Source organism: Oncorhynchus gorbuscha, linkage group LG09 (assembly GCF_021184085.1).
Source record: "Oncorhynchus gorbuscha isolate QuinsamMale2020 ecotype Even-year linkage group LG09, OgorEven_v1.0, whole genome shotgun sequence".
Classification (NCBI taxonomy): domain Eukaryota; kingdom Metazoa; phylum Chordata; class Actinopteri; order Salmoniformes; family Salmonidae; genus Oncorhynchus; species Oncorhynchus gorbuscha.
Window position 1 is genome coordinate 17,964,312 of NC_060181.1, and position 12,153 is coordinate 17,976,464.

Here is a 12,153-nt window from a genome sequence, read left to right on the forward strand (position 1 = left end):
GTGCCACGTTGAAAGTCACTGAGCTCTCCAGTAAGGCCATTCTACTGTCAATGTTTGTCTATGGAGATTGCATGGCTGTGTGCTCGATTTTATACACCTGTCAGCAACGGGCGAGGCTGAAGTAGCCAAATCCACTAATTTGAAGGGGTGTCCACATAACTTTGGCCATGTAGTGTATTATTTTGGGTATAGGGGAGTCACTTATTATTTTTCAAGCGTTCATGGGAGGGTTTATGTAAAATATGTGATGTTCATCCATTTTCATTTCAGGGGTCGATTTTCTAATCCTTATTATAAATAACGTTTACTCCCTAATTGAGTCAGTTATTCAAAGCTAGGTTTAATATAGGAGGAAAAGACATATCTTGCTGGTCCCAGACACACAAGGGACAGCATGGCCAGTCCCTGGAACGAACAAGGTTGAGAAACACAGTCAGATACAAATGCCGCGTTCAAAACAACTTGGAGCTTGGAAATGTCCTACTTCCGACTTCAGTTCGTTCAGAACAATTGAGAACTCGGTGGAACAACCGAGCTCCGACTATGAAAAATCGATTTGAATGGTCACACAAGTCGCAATTCCAACTCAGGACCTCGGGCCGCTATCTAGAGCTCCGACTTCCCAACCTGAAGTTCACTGACGTCATTTCGTTACCGAGTTCCCAGTTCTTTTAAATTACATTGAACATTTAAGTGATTTAGCAGACGCTCTTAAATCCGGCAATAGATAACTTATGATACAGCCTAACCTACACCTTACCCTCGGCTATGTTTTTTTTGGTGCACATTGTCCCCCCTTCACTTTATGAGTAATACATCTATATGCATATTTACGTCATCTTCATCTTAATTATCCAAAAGCTTTTACTTGAGCCCTGTATTTACTTCAATTGTAAATGGCAGATCCAATAACAAGGCAATTGGGTAATCTAACGTCTGCTTCTAACTAGTTTTACTAATTTGTTCCAAATCACTTGAAATCCCACATTACTCTTGATTTCATCCTCGAAGAAAAACAATCAAATTCATGAATCCGGCGTTACCTCTGCAGAGTAGACGTGCTGTGTGACGTGGCAGAATGGGCGGAAGGGGTTGTTTGTGTTTTGGTTCTAGTAAAAGGGGAAGTTGCAAGAAGAAAGAAAAAGGAGGAGACGTGATCGGGGTTGTTGAAATTATTTGTATGTTCAACAATACGTATCTGTCCGCACTGCGACCTTTAATTTGTGTATAGACTCGTGTGTGGTATTCTGTGTTCGTCAACCGACTGGCACTCAGGTATAGTAAGCAAATGGTGTGACAAGTTGTATATTTCAGCTCATTAGTTGTCAACAGGCTAGGTTAGCTAGCTTGATATGCTAACATTGGCGTCTGATGAGAAATGCAAAAAATAGGCCGTGGCCCGGATTTGGGTCGGGAAGAAACCTAACAACGGTTTTGTAATTTAATCGTTCCGGTCAAAACCGTGTTCGTGATGCTATTTATTGGTTGTTTATCCTAGTTGTGTTGATCATGTGTGGACATGGGTTCGTAATACGCTTCTCCTCGCTAGTTAGCTTATTGAAAATGTAGTTGGCCAGCCAGCTCCATCATCACATTCGCAATCGGACTTGTTATGCTAACGTTAGCTTGCCACCCAGTCACCTAACTAGCTAACAGTAGCTGCTTGGTAAGACAGTCAGTAATCAGGGAGTAGGTAGGTAGCACACGTTAGCAATTCAGATGTTGATGTAGCTAGTCAGCTGGCTAGTTACCTGGCTTGCTAATAATCTAGCTAGCAAGCTAACGTTAATTGGGTTAGCATTTGCTTCTATTTGGAAAATGGCGTACTCTCAATTTTCTAGCTAGATGCTTTGGCTTCGAAAATAAATCGAAGAATAGGCCACGTTGGCTATGCTAATTTAGTACATTGTTAGAAGTTTGAACAGTCCATGCTAGCACTGCAGAGATTCATAACAGTGCTGGTTGAGTCACGTCCCACCTCGAAGGCAACAGAGAGTACAGGCCGTTGGCATTGCTGTCAGCCGATTGCGCATGTTTACCTTCTAACTAACGTCGCTATTATATTAGCTATATGTAGGCGAACATATTTACATTGGAAGGCAACACTGCAACGTCCTTGCTGAGTAGTGTTTTCCTCTATGACACATTGTGTGTGTGTGTTTTGGAAAGTTTGAGGGGTACAATTTCAGCTCCGAGTGGGGATGTTACTGTGTGTACCGAAAGAGTTTGCATTGTTTTGACTGTAAATGCATATGGGAAGTCCAGATCAGAGCCATATTATTATGTCTTTAACAAAACTATTTCCATAGTCTACAGATTAGGCACACACAACTATGTCAGTAGCAATGTATGGTGTATTTGAAGAGGGAAAATATATTTTAGTGAGCTCACATATCCAGCCATCTCTGTGATACCATGCATTCAGAGACTGGGCTGGGTCATATTCAATACACAAAATGGGAGAGAACTGTTTAATACAAGGATATACTATCTGCTTGTCCCATAAGAAAAGCTTGTATTCGTTTTCCGTTGCACAGTGTTTTGCTATGGTGTGCTCTTATTAACATGCCCCAGCTCTACAGCAAGGTTTGACTGCCAAGCCATGTTTATTTTGACAACTTGTTTTCAGGGCAGCCTGCCTTCTACCTCCCTGAGAAAGAAGGGAAATAAAATGTCCAGCTCATTCATTCCATTCCAAGATTTCACCATATATTTAAGGGTTAAGTTGATCTCTTTATCAGAAGAGTCTGGACATGTATATCAAGTTTTTTTTTCTGAGAATCATGTCCACTTCCATACTGTCACCTTGACTCACTTATAGACCAGGGTTAAACTACATGTCAAAACAACTTTACGAAAACATCCATATCTCTACTTCAAAATCCTCTTATCTTTACCACATCTGACATAACCCTAGCAGAATACATCATCAGAGTTGTGAATAATTGTTCCTTTTTTCCTTCTCTCTACCGCCGCCTCCAGCTGAAGCCCTGACAGCATAGTCAGACGTGCGGGACAAACACTGACCGGGGGATCTGACTAGGCCATGGCCAACAGGGGAGGAGCTACGAGACCCAACGGGTCTAACGCTGGTAACAAGATCTGCCAGTTCAAGCTGGTACTTCTGGGGGAGTCGGCAGTGGGCAAGTCCAGCCTGGTGCTCCGCTTCGTCAAGGGACAGTTCCACGAGTTCCAGGAGAGCACCATTGGAGGTGACCATCACTCATTTATGCACTTAAGCCAGGAACAGAAAAGTATCTATAGCCTCTTCTGGAAGTTTCTACCCCTTCAGTGTTATAGGATCTGAAGGAACCGGTTATGGAAGGAACCTCAGACTTGCAGACAATGGCGCAATGGGGACTATGGGTTGTTGTTGGGTCTGGGCTGTAGTTATTTATTTATCCCTTCATTCATATTGTTGAATGTGTTTAGTGAGGTGTCCTGCTTTAATGCTTTTTAAAGTTCACGTCAATTATGTATTTGACAACTCTCTTCACTCCTCCCCAGCGGCCTTCCTGACCCAGACAGTGTGTCTAGACGACACGACGGTGAAGTTTGAGATCTGGGACACGGCAGGACAGGAGCGCTACCACAGCCTGGCGCCCATGTATTACAGAGGGGCGCAGGCCGCCATCGTGGTCTACGACATCACAAATGAGGCAAGTAGCATAATCTTGATAGATTATATAATCAGTGCAACCAACCTTCCTTTGTAAGAATGATAATTGATCTCACATGTTTGGATATGTGGTCACACTGGTGATCCATTCACGTTCCAGATTGAAAGTGGAGTGTTTTTAACATCACCATTTCCCTGGTACCATGTCTCATCAAATCAAATGTATTTATACAGCCCTTCGTACATCAGCTGATATCTCAAAGTGCTGTACAGAAACCCAGCCTACAACCCCAAACAGCAAGCAATGCAGGTGTAGAAGCATGGTGGCTAGGAAAAACTCCCTAGAAAGGCCAAAACCTTGGAAGAAACCTAGAGAGGAACCAGGCTATGTGGGGTGGCCAGTCCTCTTCTGGCTGTGCCGGGTGGAGATTATAACAGAACATGGCCAAGATGTTCAAATGTTCATAAAAGACCAGCATGGTCAAATAATAATAATCACAGGCAGAACAGTTGAAACTGGAGCAGCAGCACAGCCAGGTGGACTGGGGACAGCAAGGAGTCATCATGCGATGTAGTCCTGAGTCATGGTCCTAGGGCTCAGGTCCTCCGAGAGAGAGAGAGAAAGAGAGAGCACGCTTAAATTCACACAGGACACCGGATAGAACAAGAGAAGTACTCCAAATATAACAAACTGACCCTAGCCCCCTGACACATAAACTACTGCAGCATAAATGGAGGCTGAGACAGGAAGGGTCAGGAGACACTGTGGCCCCATCCGATGATACCCCCGGAATGGGCCAAACAGGAAGGATATAACCCCACCCACTTTGCCAAAGCACAGCCCCCACACCACTAGAGGGATTTCTTCAACCACCAAATGACCATCCTGAGACGAGGCCGAGTATAGCCCACAAAGATCTCCGCCACGGCACAACCCAAGGGGGGGTGCCAACCCAGACAGGAAGATCACATCAGTCACTCAACCCACTCAAGTGACGCACCCCTCCTAGGGACGGTATGAAAGAGCCCTAGTAAGCCAGTGACTCAGCCCCTGTAATAGGGTTAGAAGCAGAGAATCCCAGTGGAAAGAGGGGAACCGGCCAGGCAGAGACGGCAAGGGCGGTTCGTTGCTCCAGAGCCTTTCCGTTCACCTTCACACTCCTGGGCAAGACTACATTCAATCATATGACCCACTGAAAAGATGAGTCTTCAGTAAATACTTAAAGGTTGAGACCAAGTTTGCGTCTCTCACATGGGTAGGCAGACCATTACATAAAAATTGAGCTCTATAGGAGAAAGCCCTGCCTCCAGCTGTTTGCTTAGAAATTCTAGGGACAATTAGGAGGCCTGCGTCTTGTGACCGTAGCGTACGTGTAGGTATGTATGGCATGACCAAATCAGAGAGATATATAGGAGCAAGCCCATGTAATGCTTTGTAGGTTAGTAGTAAAACCTTGAAATCAGCCCTTTCCTTGACAGGAAGCCAGTGTAGAGAGGCTAGCATTGGAGTAATATGATCAAATTTTTTGGTTCTAGTCAGGATTCTAGCAGCTGTATTTGGCTAACTGAAGTTTATTTAGTGCTTTATCTGGGTAGCCGGAAAGTAGAGCATTGCAGTCGTCTAACCTAGAAGTAACAAAAGCATGGATACATTTTTCTGCATCATTTTTGGACAAAGTTTCTGATTTTTGCAATGTTACGTAGATGGAAAAAAGCTGTCATTGAAACAGTCTTGATATGTTCTTCAAAAGAGAGATCAGGGTCCAGAGTAATGCCAAGGTCCTTCACAGTTTTATTTGAGACGACTGTACAACCATTAAGATTAATTGTCAGATTCAACAGAAGATCTCTTTGTTTCTTGGGACCTAGAACAAGCATCTCTGTTTTGTCCGAGTTTAAAAGTAGAACGTTTGCAGCCATCCACTTCCTTATGTCTGAAACACAGGCTTCCAGGGAGGGCGATTTTGGTGCTTCACCATGTTTCATTGAAATGTACAGCTGTCTGTCATCCGCATAGTAATGAAAGTTAACATTATGTTTCCCGAATGACATCACCAAGAGGTAAAATATATAGTGAAAACAATAGTGGTCCTAAAATGGAACCTTGAGGAACACCGAAATTTACAGTTGATTTGTCAGAGGACAAACCATTCACAGAGACCAACTGATATCTTTCCGACAGATAAGATCTAAACCAGGCCAGAACTTGTCCGTGTAGACCAATTTGGGTTTCCAATCTCTCCAAAAGAATGTGGTGATCGATGGTATCAAAAGCAGCACTAAGGTCTAGGAACACGAGGACAGATGCAGAGCCTCGGTCTGATGTCATTAAAAGGTAATTTACCACCTTCACAAGTGCAGTCTCAGTGCTATGATGGGGTCTAAAACCAGACTGAAGCATTTAGTATACATTGTTTGTCTTCAGGAAGGCAGTGAGTTGCTGCGCAACAGCCTTTTCTAAAATTGTTGAGAGGAATGGAAGATTCAATATAGGCCGATAGTTAAAAAAAAAAATTCTGGGTCAAGGTTTGGCTTTTTCAAGAGAGGCTTTATTACTGCCACTTTTAGTGAGTTTGGTACACATCAGGTGGATAGAGCTGTTTATTATGTTCAACATAGGAGGGCCAAGCACAGGAAGCAGCTCTTTCAGTAGTTGGAATAGGGTCCAGTATGCAGCTTGAAGGTTTAGAGGCCATGATTATTTTCATCAATGTGTCAAGAGATATTCTACTAAACATCTTGAGTGTCTCCCTTGATCCTAGGTCCTGGCAGAGTTGTGCAGACTCAGGACAACTGAGCGTTGGAGGAATACGCAGATTTAAAGACGAGTCCGTCATTTGCTTTCTAATGATCCTGATCTTTTCCTCAAAGAAGTTCATGAATTTATCACTGCTGAAGTGAAAGCCATCCTCTCTTGGGGAATGCTGCTGTTTAGTTAGCTTTGTGACAGTATCAAAAAGGAATTTCGGATTGTTCTTATTTTCCTCAATTAAGTTGTAAAAATAGGATGATCGAGCAGCAGTAAGGGCTCTTCGATACTGCACGGTACATACATTCCAAGCTAGCCGGAAGACTTCCAGTTTGGTGTGGCGCCATTTCCGTTCCAATTTTCTGGAAGCTTGCTTCGGAGCTTGGATATTTTCTGTATACCAGGGAGTTAGTTTCTTATGAGAAATGTTTTTAGGGGTGCAACTGCATCTAGGGTATTGCGCAACGTTAACTTGGGTTCCTCAGTTAGGTGGTTAACTGATTTTTGTCCTCTGGCGTCCTTGGGTAGACAGAGGGAGTCTGGAAGGACATCAAGGAATCTTTGTGTTTGTGAATTTATAGCATGAGTTTTGATTTTCCTTGGTTGGGGTCTGAGCAGATTATTTGTTGTAATTGTAAACATAATAAAATGGTGGTCCGATAGTCCAGGATTATGAGGAAAAACATTAAGATCCACAACATTTATACCATGGGACAACTAGGTCCAGAGTATGACTGTGACAGTGAGTAGGTCCAGAGACATGTTGGACAAAACCCACTGAGTCGATGATGGCTCCGAAAGCCTTTTGGAGTGGGTCTGTGAATATTAAAGTCACCAAAGATTAGAATATTATCTGCTATGACTACAAGGTCCGATAGGAATTCAGGGAACTCAATGAGGAACGCTGTATATGGCCCAGGAGGCCTGTAAACAGTAACTATAAAAAGTGATTGAGTAGGCTGCATAGATTTCATGACTAGAAGCTCAAAAGACGAAAACTGCATTTCTTTTCTTTTGTAAATTGAAATTTGCTTTCGTAAATGTTAGCAACACCTCCGCCTTTGCGGGATATGGTCAGTAGTGTAGCCAGGTGAGGCCTCATTTAACACAGTACATTCATCAGGCTTAAGCCATGTTTCAGTCAGGCCAATCACATCAATATTATGATCAGTGATTAGTTCATTGACTATAATTGCCTTTGAAGTAAGGGATCTAACATTAAGTAGCCCTATTTTGAGATTCAATAATGACAGGAATGGAGGAGGTCTTTATCCTAGTGAGATTGCTAAGGCGAACACCGCAATGTTTAGTTTTGCCCAACCTAGGTCGAGGCACAGACACTGTCTCAATGGGGATAGCTGAGCTGACTACACTGACTGTGCTAGTGGCAGACTCCACTATGCTGGCTAACAGCCTGCTGCCTGGCCTGCACCCTATTTAATTGTGGAGTTAGAGCCCTGTCTATGTTGGTAGATAAGATGAGAGCACCCCTCCAGATAGGATGGAGTCCATCACTCCTCAGCAGGTCAGGCTTGGTCCTGTTTGTGGGTGAGTCCCAGAAAGAGTGCCAATTATATAAAAATTCTATCTTTTGGGAGGGGCAGAAATTGAGTTGTGAGACTCTGCTGTAGAACTCATCACTCCCCCATACCTGGGAGGGGGCCAGAGACAATTACTCGATGCCGACATATCTTTCTAGCTGATTTACATGCTGATGCTATGTGATCTCTGACTGTTTCATCCTAACATCGTTGGTGCTGACGTGGATAACTGACGTGGATAACAATAACTATACTCTCTACACTCGCCAGTTTCAGCTTTACATTACATACATTTAAGTAATTTAGCAGACGCTCTTATCCAGAGCGACTTACAAATTGGTGCATTCACCTTATGACATCCAGTGGAACAGTCACTTTACAATAGTGCATCTAAATCTTAAAGGGGGGGGGGGTGAGAGGGATTACTTATCCTATCCTAGGTATTCCTTAAAGAGGTGGGGTTTCAGGTGTCTCCGGAAGGTGGTGATTGACTCCGCTGTCCTGGCGTCGTGAGGGAGTTTGTTCCACCATTGGGGGGCCAGAGCAGCGAACAGTTTTGACTGGGCTGAGCGGGAGCTGTACTTCCTCAGTGGTAGGGAGGCGAGCAGGCCAGAGGTGGATGAACGCAGTGCCCTTGTTTGGGTGTAGGGCCTGATCAGAGCCTGGAGGTACTGAGGTGCCGTTCCCCTCACAGCTCCGTAGGCAAGCACCATGGTCTTGTAGCGGATGCGAGCTTCAAGTTGAATGACTAGTCTTTAGCCAGCACCATCTTCAGATTAGCCTTAACGTCGGTAGCCCTGCCCCCTGGTAAAGTGTATGATCGCTGGATTATTAGTTTTAAGTCTAATACTGTGGGTAATGGAGTCGCCAATGACTAGAGTTTTCAATTTGTCAGAGCTAATGGTGGGAAGCTTCGGCGTCTGAGACCCCGTAACGGGAGGAGTAGAGACGAGAAGGCTCGGCCTCTGACTCCGACTGATTGCTTAAAATGGGGAAACCCGGTTGAAAGTTTCTGTCGGCTGAATGAGCGACACCGGTTGAGCATTCCTACAGCATTTCCCTCCAGAAGCCGTGAGAAAGTTGTCCGGCTGCGGGGACCGTGCGAAGGGATTTATACTAACGTTACTATCTGTACTTACTGGTGGCACAGACGCTGTTTCATCCTTTCCTACAATGAAATTACCCTTGCCCAACGATTGCGTCTGAAGCTGGGCTTGTAGCACAGCTATCCTCGCCATAAGGCGATCGTTCTCCTGTATATTATGAGTACAGAGACTGCAATTAGAAGGCATCGTGTTAATGTTACTACTTAGCTTCTGCTGTTGGAGGTCCTGACGAACCACGTCCAGATAAAGCGTCCGGAGTGAAAAAGTTGAACGGGAAAAAAAAAAGTTGAGGGAAAAACCAAACATATAAACGGTAATTTAAAAAAGTAAAAACCGTAAAGTTGTCAGGTAGCAAAGTGAAGGAGACGGCACCTGCGATGGTAAAAAAAAACACTCCCTGTTAAGAACTCTTTAAAAAAAAAAAAATTATATACCATTTTTTACATTTATATTGACTCTCAATGTTAGAACTCTTTAAAAAAAATATTGTCTCTTGTCTCAGGAGTCATTTGCGCGGGCCAGGAACTGGGTGAAGGAGCTGCAGAGACAAGCCAGCCCCAACATTGTCATCGCCCTGTCTGGCAACAAGGCTGACCTCGCCAGCAAGAGAGCCGTGGACTTCCAGGTGAGTCCTCCAAAACACCTGTACCTGTCTGGTGTCACGAGAACACACCGGTGTGTGTCTGCGTTTGACAGGCAGTGACTGTCTCTGACATGGTTGTTTTTCCCAGGATGCCCAGTCATATGCAGACGACAACAGCTTACTCTTCATGGAGACGTCGGCCAAGACGTCTATGAATGTGAACGAGATATTCATGGCTATTGGTAGGTTCCTCTAACCCCGTGACACACATCACTTACTGATGTTTACATTTACATTTAAGTCATTTAGCAGACGCTCTGCACACTCAAATACTCACTAAATACATACTTAGACATGTATCAAGGAAATGTGAACTAGCAGAATGTTTTGATCAAGCGATCCTCATCAGTAGCTGCCGTTTGTGAAGTTTGTTTTTCTTCCATCCTCTAGCAAAAAGATTGCCCAAGAGCGAGCCTGCGGCCACAGGAGCTAACAGCGGGCGGAACAGGGGCGTCGACCTAACGGAAGCCGCCCAGCCAACTAAGGCCCCCTGCTGCAGTACTTAAAGCGAACCCCCCCCCCCCCCCCACACACACTGCAGTAACTAATGTGATGACCCCCGCCCGCCCAAAACTCTCTGATCTGCAGCAATGAAAAAGATGCCCTTTGAAAAAAAAGATGCCCTTTGAACCCCCTTCCCATTCTACCCTTCTCCTCATCTCTGCAGTAACTAATGCAAAGCAACACCCTCATCTATAGTTCTCTCAACGATGCCCTGCCCCTCCCTCTCCCCTACTGGTTCTGCTGTTACTAATTGAGACACCTCACACCTTCCTCCTTCTTTTCTGAAATTAGTGCCCGCCTTCCTACCTCATTCTTCCTGACTATTGGCAAGCAGCAGGACTAAGGGACGGGGCAACTCTGATGGTGGTCTCATCTCTTGGGTATAGCTACAGACTATCGCTCTGTGTTTCTAACACAATCTCTGTCCTTTCTGTTTGTTTTTTTGTTTTGTTTATTTTTTTTAATAGTGGGAATTATGGATGCATGTATCACTACATGGCCTAACTTGATGATGAGAAAAAAATCTGTTAACTTTATTCAGCGGCACAAAAACATATATTTGAGAGGGAGAGGGTCTTCAAAGGTTTGCGAGGGCTAATTCTAAGGAAAAGACTGTTTGGCAGTGGTCTTGGGTTCCTTCTAGTTTCTCTCTGTTGTTTCTGTCTACCCTTATCTGTCTCTTGAGTAATGTATTCATATGCTTTGCCCACTAAACCTTTAATAGCGCTAGTATAGAGTTTCTCCCTTCTGTCTCTCTTTGTCCCATCCCAAGGCCTTGCCTGCTTCTAATGCTCAGCCCCAAATCAAACCCTAACCCCTTAGGTACTTCATGTAGATCTGAGAGGATTTGAGATCAAAACAATCGGGTGAACATTCCACCTAGCCTATCAGAGGGCAAGGTGGAGCGATCCCCATAATGCTCACACCTATTCAATTCTCTCAGGTCTACCTAAGGGGTTAGAGGGCAATTTGGGATTGGGCATAGCTGTGGCATCGTGCAATGGTTCACAGTATTGGCTCTGTGATTTCTTCAGTGTCTGCAAGGACCTTCACACTGCGAAGCAACCTGCCTCCACACCCACCCCAACCCTACCTACTATCACCACCTTACCCCCACCAACCCTACCTGCTTTCACTTCCTTACCCTTCCCAACCATACCTGCTATCACCACCTTACTCCCCCCAACCCTACCTGCTATCACCACCTTACCCCCCCCAACCCTACCTGCTCCCAACCCTCATCACCCCTTACTCCCCCAACCCTACCTGCTATCACCACCTTACTCCCCCAACCCTACCTGCTATCACCCCTTACTCCCCCAACCCTACCTGCTATCACCCCTTACTCCCCTCAACCCTACCCCCAACCCTACCTGCTATCACCACCACCTTACCTGCTATCACCACCTTACCCCCCCAACCCTACCTGCTATCACTCCCCCAACCCTACCCTTACCCTTCCCAACCCTACCTGCTATCACCACCTTACCCTACCCCCCAACCCTACCCATGCTATCACCACCTTACTCACCCCTCAACCCTACCTGCTATCACCACCTTACTCCCCTCAACCCTACCTGCTATCACCACCTTACTCCCCTCAACCCTACCTGCTATCACCACCTTACCTGCTATCACCACCTTACTCCCCCCAACCCTACCTGCTATCACCACCTTACCTGCTATCACCACCTTACTCCCCCCAACCCAACCCTACCTGCTATCACCACCTTACCTGCTATCACCACCTTACTCCCAACCCTACCTGCTACCTGCTATCACCACCTTACTCCCCTCAACCCCCCAACCTTACCTGCTATCACCACCTTACTCCCCCAACCTTACCTGCTATCACCACCTTACCTGCTATCACCACCTTACTCCCCCAACCCTACCTGCTATCACCACCTTACCTGCTATCACCACCTTACTCCCCCAACCTTACCTGCTATCACCACCTTACCTGCTATCACCACCTTACCTGCTATCAC

At 45.2% G+C, this 12,153-nt stretch overlaps 1 protein-coding gene across 2 annotated transcripts; it reads left to right on the forward strand.

The window, feature by feature from the left end:
- The first annotated feature begins 1,096 nt into the window (after window positions 1-1,096).
- LOC124043222 (ras-related protein Rab-5A-like) lies at window positions 1,097-10,418 on the forward strand. Of its 2 annotated transcripts, none has more exons than XM_046361550.1 (6): window positions 1,097-1,275; window positions 2,983-3,212; window positions 3,508-3,659; window positions 9,518-9,640; window positions 9,747-9,840; window positions 10,049-10,418. In XM_046361550.1, the coding sequence occupies exons 2-6, from the start codon at window positions 3,047-3,049 to the stop codon at window positions 10,162-10,164; spliced, it is 651 nt and encodes a 216-aa protein (XP_046217506.1). In that variant the 5' UTR covers window positions 1,097-1,275; window positions 2,983-3,046; the 3' UTR covers window positions 10,165-10,418. The 2 variants fall into 2 exon arrangements, with proteins under 2 accessions (XP_046217506.1, XP_046217507.1); XM_046361551.1 differs by having other exon boundaries at window positions 1,113-1,178.
- The last annotated feature ends 1,735 nt before the right edge of the window (window positions 10,419-12,153 follow it).